Source organism: Pan troglodytes, chromosome 1 (genome assembly GCF_028858775.2).
Source record: "Pan troglodytes isolate AG18354 chromosome 1, NHGRI_mPanTro3-v2.0_pri, whole genome shotgun sequence".
Classification (NCBI taxonomy): Eukaryota; Metazoa; Chordata; class Mammalia; order Primates; family Hominidae; genus Pan; species Pan troglodytes.
Genome location: NC_072398.2, coordinates 87492139 through 87504791, shown reverse-complemented (window position 1 = coordinate 87504791; position 12653 = coordinate 87492139). Strand labels below are relative to the sequence as shown.

The 12653-nt window shown below is 44.5% G+C and overlaps 1 protein-coding gene and 1 long non-coding RNA gene across 3 annotated transcripts; one reads left to right on the top strand and one right to left on the bottom strand.

Annotated features, from left to right (window-relative positions):
• Positions 1 to 2336: 2336 nt before the first annotated feature.
• Positions 2337 to 3929, top strand: LOC107971357 (uncharacterized). Its single transcript, XR_001714317.3, has 2 exons — positions 2337 to 3511; positions 3820 to 3929. It is a non-coding gene; the product is annotated as an uncharacterized LOC107971357 (long non-coding RNA).
• A 443-nt stretch (positions 3930 to 4372) lies between these two features.
• Positions 4373 to 12398, bottom strand: LOC745350 (low affinity immunoglobulin gamma Fc region receptor III-B). 2 transcript variants are annotated; one of them, XM_024349630.3, is made up of 5 exons: positions 12175 to 12398; positions 11488 to 11508; positions 10898 to 11152; positions 7259 to 7516; positions 4373 to 5753 (listed from the first exon to the last, which is right to left on the bottom strand). In XM_024349630.3, exons 1-5 carry the CDS (start codon positions 12212 to 12214, stop codon positions 5629 to 5631), a joined length of 699 nt encoding a protein of 232 aa, XP_024205398.1. In that variant the 5' UTR covers positions 12215 to 12398; the 3' UTR covers positions 4373 to 5628. The 2 variants fall into 2 exon arrangements, with proteins under 2 accessions (XP_024205398.1, XP_001159557.5); XM_001159557.8 differs by having other exon boundaries at positions 10898 to 11155; positions 12175 to 12392.
• Between the last annotated feature and the right edge of the window lie 255 nt (positions 12399 to 12653).

The following is a 12653-nucleotide window of genomic DNA, read 5'->3' as shown; positions in this document are numbered from 1 at the left end:
GCCAGACATAGGCCTTCATCAGTAATTCTAATTTTGCCTTGCCTTGTGATCTTTTATCGCCCTTTGAAGCATGTGATCTTTGTGACTTACTCCGTGTTTGTACACCCCCTCCCCTTTTAGAATCCCTAATAAAAACTTGCTGGTTTTGTGGCTCAGGTGGGCATCATGGAACCTGCCAATATGAGATGTCACCCCCGGCGGCCCAGCAGTAAAATTCTTCTCTTTGTACTCTTTCTCTTCATTTCTCAGACCGGCCGACACTTAGCGAAAATAGAAAAGAACCTACATTGAAATATTGGGGGCTGGTTCCCCCGATACAGAACTTCATCATTTTTTTTTCAATAAAATTCAAGCAATCATCATCAGGTACAAAGGCTGTGATTTTCTTGCTGTTCTCTCATCTGCCTCACAGCCTCCATCCTGTAACAAGAGGATCAGCTGTGCCAGTGGAGACCACAGCATCTAGCTTATGCTGGATGATCAGCTTGGCCCTGGCACACTTCTCAGTGGCAGAGCTGGGCTATTTGGCTCCAATCCCTACTTTTTCCAGCCCAATTCCCTTTGCATGAGAAGCACCTCCAAAAGGGCTGGTCTTCAGGACTGTGCCCGAATGGGCTTTCTTGTACCATTTACCATGCCACTTCTGATCCTGTCGGTGACAATGGAGCTTCTAGGCGGTAGACAGTCCCTGACACTTGCCCATATTGCCGGCTCCACAGGTCTGAGCAAAAGAACGGAGACAAAAATTTAAAGTATAAAAGAAATGACTCTAGGCCTGGTACGGTGGCTCTTGCCTGTAATCCCAGCACTTTGGGAGGCTGAGGCGGGAGGATCACCTGTGGTCAGGAGTTTGAGACCAGCCTGGCCAACATAGCGAAAGCCCATCTCTGCTAAAAATACAAAAAAACTAGCCGGGCGAGGTGGCAGGCGCCTATAGTCCCAGCTACTGAGGAGGCTGAGGCAGGAGAATGGCGTGAACCCCGGGAGGTGGAGCCTGCAGTGAGCCGAGATCGCGCCACTGCACTCCAACCTGGGCGACAGCGAGACTCTGTCTCAAAAAAATAATAATACAAAAATTAGCCGGGCATGGTGGCCCATGACTGTAATCTCAGCTACTCAGGAGGCTGAGGCAGGAGAATTGCTTGAATGTGGGAGGTGGAGGTTGCAGTGAGCCGAAATCGTGCCACGGCACTCCAGCCTGGGCGACAGAGCAAGACTCCATCTCAAAAAAAAAAAATTAATAAAAAAAAAATAAATGACTCTAGTTTAAAGATCATTTGGCAAATTTATTTATTTACTTATTTATTATATGTATGATACACATATATGTATTTTACATAAGATATAAAATATGTGTACACATAAACATATATGCATATATAATTTCTGCATATGCATATCTATGTTTGCATGTCTTCTCATTTCACTGAACATCATTGAAAACTTCCACCTGCACCTAAACTGGAGCCCACTGATGACAGAGGATGGCAGGGCAGAAAGAAAGGAGATTCTGTGTGGAGGCTATGGAGAGGCCCTGGGTCTTGGGCAATATAGAGAATGGCTTTTGTCCAAGTGTTCTTATTGTTCAATTCCCACCTATGAGTCAGAACATGCGGTGTTTGATTTTCTGTCCTTACAATAGTTTTTTCAGACTGATGGTTTCCAGCTTCATCTATGTCCCTACAAAGGACATGAACTCATCCTTTTTTATGGCTGCATAGTATTCTATAGTGTATATGTGCCACATTTTCTTAATCCAGTCTATCATTGATGGACATTTGGGTTGGTTCCAAGTCTTTGCTATTGTGAATAGTTCCGCAATAAACATACGTGTGCACAGGTGGGGAACATCACACACCGGGACCTGTCGTGGGTGGGGGAAGGGGGGAGAGATAACATTAGGAAAAACATCTAATGTAAATGACGAGTTAATGGGAGCAGCACACCAACATGGCACATGTATACATATGTAACAAACCTGCACCTTGTGCACATGTAGCCTAGAACTTAAAGTATATATATATGAATTAAAAAAACAAAAAAAGGCTTTTTAGACCCAGCACTGACGAGGTTCCCTAGGTCGATAGTGGTGGAATTAGGGGTCTCTGTCCTCAGATATTTGGATCTGGATATGTCAGCATGAAAGTCCTTAAGTTGCAGGCATTTTTTAAAAATATTTTTTATTTCCAAGCTGAATACCATTAATTGGAATGTTACAGGCTTTTTAAGCTCCATGTTCTGTCTGCATGTCTAATATGCCGGTAGAAACCTTTCAAAACAGCGTGGGTTGAAGACTAATTTTGTAATACAAAACTCACTTACTTAGATATCACATTTTGCTGGACGTGATTGGACCTGTAAGAAAATATTTTTAATGCTCACAATAATAAGCTTATTATGAGTCAGCACTAAACGTGTGCACATGCATACATAAATTGTCTACATCAGCAAAAAAAGCTTATCGTCGTACTTCTCTGACCAACATCAACGGAACCCCCGAACCCACAGAGAGCATCCATTTTGGATTCCCCGAAGACCCTTCGTTCCTGCATCCTCTTCTGCTCTCCTTTTCTCAGCCTCTTCTGCTGGAAGCTGAGTCCTGCTCCAGATCTAGGCAAGTGCTAGCGCGGAAAAAAGACCTGCCTCGCTCAGGGCTATGAGCCGCGCCCTGAAGCACGGAAAGCTAATTGTGTCACTGGTTTCAAATCAACCTCAATTTTTTTGGAGACGTTAGAGTGCTGAACATGTTTTCTTCAGTGAAGTGACTTGGCAGCCCAAGTCGCCCACGCCCGTCTCTGTGGCGCAATCGGTTAACGCATTCGGCTGTTTATCGAAAGGCTGGTGGTTCGATCCCACCCAGGGAGAAAAGTCCCGTTTTGTGAACCTTGGGTGTTTGAAACTTTCACTGAAAAAAACCGCTTGCGATGCTATCCGCCGGGAGCGCTGGAGCCTTGGCTCTCAAAACCAGCCGCGGTGCTAACCGCCGGGAGCCCTGGCAGCTGACCTCCGCGTTGTGTGGTTCCCAATGTCCTCTTCTGCCTTAGTGCTGTACGGGTAATTTTGAGGTATTTGGTTTTTCCGACTAGGGTTGTAGTGATAACTCTTAGCTGCTTAACCACGGCAATTACGTTATGGAAACTGACACTTTAAGAAAATTTACTGACCAAAGGAAGTAAGTACTAATAATACCAAAACGAATTGTTTGTCTTTCCACCAAACCTGTACCTGCCTTGCCTTTCTATTTCCTAACTCAGAAAACGGGCACTATGTGTGGAACCTGGTCCGTAGTCACGCCGTGTACTGCTGGCTGCCAATTCTTGGAGAGTCGGCCTCCTAAATACCTTGTTGATTAAGCACCTTCCTCTCCAGCCTCACCGCCAGTTACTTCCTCATTGCTCCCTTTGGGTTACTGCATCCTGCCTTGCTGCCCTATCTGGCTTCCGGTCTTCAACTCTCCTGTCCCGTCCATCCATCAAGTAGCTGCCAGAGAATCCTTCTAAAATACTATACGGTACAAACCTGGTCTGCTTAAACTCTCTCAATGTATTGCAGGGTCTGATACGATCTTCTTAGTTTGGAAGGTGATGCCCTTCATGATCTGGCCCTGAAACCCTTTCCTCTCCCTCACCGACACAGAACCAAACTGCTTTCTTGAACTCACACTCTGGCTTTTGAATCTTTGCCTATGAACCTTGGGCTTTTCTTCTCTTCTTTGCCTGGCAAACTCCTACTCATCCTTCATGACCACACCCCCCAAATCAAGCCTTTTTCTGCAGCCCTTTCTTCATTCTCTTCCTGTTTAACTGTTTTTCTCACTAGAAATAAAGCTTCTCCGGGGAATGACCCTGTGTTGTTCATCTGGTATCTTCAGCACCTGAACTCAAGCTTGCACATTGTAGGTAGTAAATAAATGTGAGTTGAATGTCCAAGGTTTCCAAATGCACCTCTGTCGTGTCTGAATCTTATGAAATATTTATGTATGTAATCTAGCTTGAATCGTCTTGGTATGTAGCTCATAATTCACACAATCAGGCTGACCCTCTACCTCTGCCCAGGCCTCTACCTCCTGTGTAGCTGTGCCTTCTCCTATCTGCCCCAATGCTCTCAAACTATCTCTAATGCTTATTCACCCTCCTATCCCATACTTCCCATAAGAATCCCCCTTAGCCCAATTGTCTCAGCAAGATTTGGAAAGCAAGCTGGCTAATTCATATGAGTTGTGGTGAGATGGTTGCTGGGAGGAGGGGGTGTTTCTTACCAATCCAAACCAATCTCTGTTACAGTGGTGGACAAAGGGAAGAAGAAAGAATTTTATCATTCATATTTCATTACCATGGTTTTGCCATCTTCTATCTAAGAGTAGCATGCAAGATCTTGTAAAATGCTTTATTGGAACCAAGAAATGTTGCACTTAAAGCTTACAAAACAGAGACAGCTAAAGCTTTCTTTCATAAGCAACAATTGTCTTCTCCATCCCTACCTCATTGGAACTGACATGATGAAGGATTTGAAAGTTTCATAACGTAACTCAGCGAAGCTCAGTAGTACATTTAGTATTGGTTATACAACATTTGTTTAATAAATGCAATGAACAAAGCTATACAGGAATTAGATATTGAAGCAGAAAAGGTGGTTTTACAGTCCCTGCATTAACCTCTAATTCTTACTACCCCAGCCAAGAAAGCATTTTCACCTCCTGCGCTTTCCTTCCTGTGTGCTTGTGGTTGGTTCTTTCTTCTCAGGCTTTCTCATTCTGACGCTGAGATAGTTCTGTTCACTTAGCTTAACTTGGGACAGTGACACAGGGTTTGTTCTGTACTTTCTTTTCCACCGCACCCCCACCCCAATCCTCAGTCCCCTTCCTAGGACCATTTTCTACTCCTAGCATTAGAGGGCTCATCGTTATATACTTGGAGATGGTCCAGTTCTGATAGAGTCCCCTGGAAGACTCAATTCTACCTCACCCTCATGATTTCCTGTTAATTCCACTACGGCTAATGTTCTAGGAAGACAGCCTTATCTCTGGGCTCAGATGGGAACACCTCCCTTAGACTATCCTGGACTACGCTGCTATTTCTCAGCCATGCTTTCATTGGTCCCACTGAATTCCCTAGATCCCCAGCAGTTCCCACACTCTGTATGGCCCTGCCTCAACCACTAATTCTACTTATCCATTTATTTAGGAATAATTATTTTCTTTTTTTCCCTCTAAACTGGGTAATTTATAACAAGAGCAATTTTTGTGTGTTTAAAGGATTACCATCCCTAGCCTGCATTGTTGCTTTGCTGTGAGGGAATGGTTGGGACAGAAAAAGTGTTTGTGTAGCTCTGAAACTTCAATTTCTAGGAATGCAGCTACTCACTGGGGCTTCCCTGCTTGAAGATCATGGGCTTTTCCCTTCCACTGGAGACCAAGGAAAAATCGAGAGTTGGGTAAGAGATCTGGCTCTGAGTTCTATGTTTCCTGCTGCTTGTAGAGAGGCCTAAGGATGATGGGGTTGCAAATCCAGAGAAATGTTCAGAGATGCTGCTGCTACTGCTCTTATTACCCCCATGGGATGGGGGTCATTTGTCTTGAGGGTCCTTTCTCCATTTAAATTTATGGTCCTTCCAGTCTCTTGTTGAGCTTCAAATGTTTGTCTTCACAGAGAAATATAGTCCTGTGTCCACTGCAAAAAGGAGTACCATCACCAAGCAGAAAGAGACTTGGTACCCAGGTGGAGAGAATGATGAGATGGTTGACACTGCAAAACCTATTAGGAGAAGTGGAGAGATGAAAAAAAATGACAGTCACTAAGGCAGATATTTGGAACAAACAGCGAGGTCACCAGTAGAGAGTCTTTGACAACTGCCAACAGACAAGTGGTAGGAATGGTGGGGAGGTCTGTGGGAAAGTATTGCTTCCTCCCATTGGTTCCTGATCTTAGCGCTATCTGAGCAGAGGACAGCTCACCAAACACTTAGCAAAGGCTCCTGCTTGTTTGACAGAGATGTGACAGGGAGCGTTAGCAAGTTAGATTGTAAGCTGGGTTTTGTGTGACAGTTAAGAAATTGTCAGACAATGCTATGGTCTAGAAACTGGGACAAATTTGTTGATTTTGCATTTCAATTTTTTAAACTCTTGATTTTGATTTATTTCCAAACTTAAAAAAAAATGACCAGAATAGTATAAAGAAATCTCGTATATCCTTTACCCAGATCCACTCATTGTTTACATGTTACCCCATTTGCTTTATTTGCTCTCTTTCCCTAACCACTTGGGAGTATTTACTTTCAGTTTAAAGTGTCATGAAATTATTTTTGTACAAATTATGGCATTGTAGTGTCAAAATCTCAAAAGGTGTTTTGCTGCCTTTCTACATGCAAATTGTTTACAATTTATGTCTTGGGCTAGTTACAGATAGAAGTTCTGTGAAACCGGAAAGTCCAGGCTCACCACTCTAGAGCTCTGATTCTGGAGGCTGGTGCTATAGAACCTAGAGATGTTTTGTGGATGACTTAATGGGATCATAGGATATTAGTGCTTGTTCAAATCTTTTACTTACTGGTTAAATATACAGGCTTTGAAATCTTTGATGTGACCTTAGGACAACTTATTTATTTATTTTTGCACCTCGGTTACTTCATCTGTAAAATGGAATATTACCTATCTCATGTTGTGAAGGTCTACTGTGATAGTCAAACCAGGTGCATGTAAAGAATTGTTTAGCACAGAGTCTAGCACACTGAAAGGTGCCCAATAAATGTCAGCTTATTTTTGTTAAGGAAGAAGAAATTGGGGTTCAGAGAGAGTAAGTGGCTCACCTCTGGTCAGATGGTTAATTAGCTGCAGGGCCAGAACCCAGGCTCTGGGCTCTTTCTGTGAGGGGATGAGGGGCTCCTGCCAGTTTGGATCGTGGCTAAAAGGCTTGGATAAGAAGGAGACCAGCAGGATAGGAACATATGACATCGTGGGTGTGATTAGGGTAAGGAAAGACAGAGGTATTTATTGGGGAGGAGATGTGGCTTCTGCTCCTGCCATCATGCTGCACAGTGAATGACACCTCTTAGCTACCCCAAAAGAATGGACTGAAAAAGAGCTGCAAACCTACCCTGCAATCAGGGACTTTTGGGGACCTCCTGGTGATCACCAGGAGGGAACCACATATGAAGAAGTGCGTGTAAGAATCAGGAATCTCCTCCCAACTCAACTTCCCAGTGTGAGTGCAGGTTCCACACACAGGCGTCCCTGGGCATTCCAGGGTGGCACATGTCTCACCTTGAGTGATGGTGATGTTCACAGTCTCTGAAGACACATTTTTACTCCCAACAAGCCCCCTGCAGAAGTAGGAGCCGCTGTCTTTGAGTGTGGCTTTTGGAATGTAGAAGTCAGAATTATGACGAAAATACTTCCTGCTTTTGCCATTCTGTAAATATGTGACCTTATGCAGAGCAGTGTTCTTCCAGCTGTGACACCTCAGGTGAATAGGGTCTTGCTCCTTGAACACCAACCGAGGAGCCTGGAGCAACAGCCAGCCTGAAAGACACAGAGACACCCCAGGCCCGGGAGGCCTCAGCTCTCAGTGCAGAGCTTTGTGAAGGGGCCACGTACCACCCAGATCCTGAGACATAAGGGAAAGCCAGATTGGGAGTCAACCCTGCATAGCTCCCTTTGGGGAAGAGCTGATGGGGCCCTGCAAGAGAACTGAAGTCATACCAAGACTTTTGTCTAATGGAGAAGAGGGACACACACACATGTGATCAACACACAGGGTTAGAGCAGAGGGACTAAGCAATGAGGTAAGTGAGAAGCAACGATGAGCATATCTGCAGGATCCTTAAGTGCTAGACTTAGATTTGCTGTGGCAGGTGACAAGGATTCACAGTAAGTTCTAGATCAGAGTAAAAATTGCATCTGAAAATGATGAATTGCCCTATTAGAGGAAAAGGTAGATTTCAGAAGGAATAGGCAATCAAAGGAATATTGAAAGACTCCTGTGGCATTCAGGAATAAGGTGACGGTGGCCACAGAGTGGCTGCAGAAATTGTGAAGGAGAACTCAATGTAAACATCAGGGAGGGGAAGGGCGTTACTGGTATTGCTCAGCGTGGCAATTCGTGGTTTCTAAGGTGTCACAGGGCCTCGGTGAGACCAACTTTATTACTGAGCATGGCCTTCAAGAGAGGAAATTCTTATATCGCCAGAGCTTATTCTCACAATCACGTCACCAAGTAATCAGACTTCACAAAGAGAGAACATGAAGTCATGGTCAGGAAAGGACCTGAATAATTAAAAAATAATGATGTTATAGGTAAGTATTATAATGGCATAAGAAAATATTCATGAGACAATGTTAAGTTAAAAAAGCATAATACTTCAAATATTTTAAAAAGTATTATGCACAGAAAAAAGAAGGATATGCACTTACATATTAACAGGTGTTTTCTCTGAAGGAGTGGGACCGAAGGACATTTTAAATTTCTCCTGTTTATTTTTATATATTTTTGAAATTGACCCAAAACGTAATAAGAGCAAAACTAAATTTACTGTAATTTTATTTTTTAAATCTAAATTCTCAGGTTGAATTACTATAATTTTAAAAACCTACTACCTGATGCTAAACAAAATTGGTAGGACGTGTGTTGGTCATGATTCTCTACCACAAAGATTTGCCAAACAGAAAGTAATCTTTATTACCTATTAAGATATATCATTTATCAAAAGAAGCCATGTGCCTATCTATCCACTTACTTTTTCAGCAAAGAGATGAATCATTATTAGCATAAAGTCATGGTTAGTATATAGTCTGGTGGCCTTTGGAGGAACATTCTTGTTCGAATCTGTCCTGTCATGGACTCAGTGACTGTCCATATGTATATTCCTTCAAGTGATATTTCATCAAGCACTCACTATGTATGACACACTGTGGACTGGAGATACCCAGATGACGGGACATATAGTTCTCAGCCTCAAAGAATCTGCAGTCTAGACACAGAAACATAAATATTCAGAAATAATCACAATACAATATGACGAGTGCTACGACAGGCTAAGAATAAAGGACTGCGGGGCCGACTAGATTGGAATAAAGAAATTCTGCCTGAAAGAAGTAAAAAATGCAGGCTGGGCGCAGTGGCTCACATCTGTAATCCTAGTACTTTGGGAGGCCGAGGTGGGCAGATCATGAGGTCAGGAGATCAAGACCATCCTGGCTAACGCCGTGAAACCTCGTCTCTACTAAAAATACAAAAAATTAGCCAGGCGTGGTGGCATGCACCTGTAGTCCCAGCTACTTGGGAGGCTGAGGCAGGAAAATTGCTTGAACCTGGGAGGTGGAGGTTGCAGTGAGCCAAGATTGCGCCACTGCACTCCAGCTTGGGTGACAGAGAGAGACTCTCTCAAAATCAAAATCAAAAACAAACACAAACAAACAACAAACAAAAAAAGAAGTAAAAAATGCTTCTCAGAGGAGGACATAAGTGAAATGGGTCCTAAAGGATTAAAGGATGCTCAGAAGTTTACCTGGTGAGGCTAATTCTCATGGTCACAGTTTAATATAGCCTTGATTGGCTAGACTTCTAAAGCCAGTTTCTAGAGCCAAGTTCAAGGCAAACTAGTAACTCCTAGACTTGATTTTTCTATTGCTTTCTCTTGGTAATTCCCCCATTTTATTTGGTTGTAGGTGGACATCTCTTACCTAGCTAGAAATGGACATACCTTCTTGTAGCTCTGGAGAGTGAAGACCATGTCAGTTGAGTGGTACTGTCAGAGGCCAAAGAGCTACAAAAATCAGTTTCAGAGGCCCAATTCCATGGAGCTCTCTTGCAGATCCACCTCCTTATGCCCTTCTTCCCCCAAAGCTTGTTCCACCCATAAACATTGTATGAATGGAACAGCCGTGGAAGTAGAGTTAGGTTTGCAGGGTGACACTGCAGGGACCAGGCTATGTGGTAAGATTGTAGGGACACCAGGAAAGACCCCTGCCTTCAAAATATTTCTCCTACCTGTGTCTGACGTCTATATTCTGTTAATAGTACACAAGGACTTTCATCTCATGATTAATGTGCAGGCTGAACATGTATCTGCCTCTACTGGAAGAGCTATCACATCACCAAATTTATGCTTAATTATAGGTTTGAGTATAGCATTGATGAGGAGACAGAAAGATATGATGCTAGGCCACTAGGATTGCTTTGGGAGGTGGCTTAGGGCATTACATGTCTGAGAGCAAGAAGGAGATTGAGGTCCTAACACCAAATTCATTAATTTATTCAATAAATATTATTGGCCAGGTATGGTGGCTCACGCCTGTAGTCCCAGCACTTTGGGAAGCCAAGGCAGGTGAATCACCTGAGGTCAGGAGTTTGAGACCAGACTGACCAACATGGTGAAACCCTGTCTCTACTAAAAATACAAAAATTAGCTGGGCGTGGTGGCGGGTGCCTGTAATCTCAGCTACTCCGCAGGCTGAGGCAGGAGAATCACTAGAACCCAGGGGGCAGAAGTTGCAGTGAGCTGAGATCACCCCATTGCACTCCAGCCTGGGTGAGAGAGTGATACTCTGTCTCAAAAAATAAAATTAAAAAAAATGAAAATAAATAAAAAAATAACTATTATTGAGCATCTATGCCATGGCCTAACCTTCACATGACACATTCACATTGTATGCACTCCATATGGGGATTCTTGGAATTGTGCAATGCAGCAGTCCTATATCTATTGTCTGACAGGCTTTGACATTTTGCCGAAGACCTACTTAGAGCTAGGACTACAACTCTGATACCATTCAGTGGGACCACACATCATCTCATCTTAGCTTTTATCTCTAAGAATATCATCTCTGGCTCTTCCCAAGTATTTCAGGACCCTTTGTTTCACCCTTTATTGGTGATTTTCCTCTTCCCCTTCATCAACTCACCGATATGGACTTCTAGCTGCACCGGGTCACTGAGGGTGGAGAGGCTTGTCTGGCACCTGTACTCTCCACTGTCGTAGACTGTGGCAGCGGCAATGAAGTAGCTCGAGGCCTGGCTTGAGATGAGGCTCTCATTGTGAAACCACTGTGTGGAATTGTCCTCAGGGGAGTAGGCTCCCTGGCACTTCAGAGTCACATCGTCCTTCTCGAGCACCCTGTACCATTGAGTCTCCAGGAACACCACAGCCTTTGGGAGATCTTCTGAGGAGCCAAGATAATGTGGGGTGAGGACAGGGAGAGGAGCAGGCTCTACACTGCCATTCCCAGGGAGCCTCAAAGCCAGAATGAGCTCATTGCAAACCCATGCTTGGTGGCTCAGTCTTAGAGCATCTTGGCCCCATTTTTGGCCTGTTCAGTATCTTAAGGAAAGCTGGCCAGAGAAGCACAGGGCCAAGTTCTGCTATGTTGGAGGAACTATCCCTGCTAACCCCACATCAACATTTTCCCATTCAACAAGCATTTCCCAATATCTTATGGCCATTGTCCCCATATGTGCCCCACTGGGTCAATCCAAGACCATGAAGCTGACTCACCAGTACGCATGCCAGCTGAAACTGCAAGAAAAAAGAGTAAATCAAATATTGAGTAGGGGCAGAGATCAGAGTGATTAGAACATAGAGTGAATTTAAAACTCCCCTGCCCTCCTCTGCCCCAGGAGCCCAATTTTCCCAAGAATCAGGATGTTTCTGGTGGAAACCTTGCTACCTGCTCTCTGGTCTCCACTGTTCATGCCTCTTGCACCACTGTCAACCCAAATCCCTATTTTCAACACTGCTCCCTTACCCCTTGCTCCCTGTGCAAACTCACAAATTAAGGGTACAGGTTGAATTTCCCTGAACCAAGCCACAGAAACAGCCTCAACCCATATCCCCACAAGAAAGGGTAGAAATTAAAAATCATAGAGGAGAACCCTGGAATGTCAAACTGAAAGAGACAGACCCTAGGGACCATCTAGTCGAAGCTCTTCGGTTCCACATAGTGATTCTGGGACCCAGAGGGGTGAAGTGACTGGCCTCACTCATGAGTATGCCCCAGTTGGAACCAGCATTCTCCTCATTTCTAGCCCCATCTTGGCTTGTCCTGGTAGCTCAATCCACAGCTATAGATGTGGTGAGGGGTCCCATCCCTTTGTGGGAGTCTCATCCCTAGCCTGAAAAGGGGTCTCTGCTGAACCCAAGGCATCTCAAACTTCTCCCTCAACCAGGGAGACCCTGACTTACCTAGAAGTAGCAGAGCAGTTGGGAGGAGCAGCTGCCACATGATGCCACACTGGAGTGGACAAGTCACCAAAGATATCCGGAGCCCTCAAGGGACCAAGCCGACTAGACAGGAGGGAGTAAACAGCCTTTCTCCAGTCCCTCCACCCATCTCTGTCACCTGCCAGTTTCCTTTTCTTGAAACTTCATCTGATTTCTCAATCTGAAGTCTCGCAATGGAGCCCCACCATAGAACAGGAATAGGAAGGAAAGAGCCTGGAGGCAAGGTGGGTGGGTGTGCCCCCTTTTACTCCCCCAAAGGTCTGCGGCTGAGCATCTGAGGACACACACAGAATCTGCCAGAGTGTGCCCTCAGCTTTCCCAGGATGCTTGCCCCCATCTCCTGGATTTGGATCCACCCAGCACCAAGAATGGGACAGCGAGACCCTGGGGATGAGATTCAAGGTGGGAGGAGCATTCTCTGAGGGCTTCCTTCATTTCAC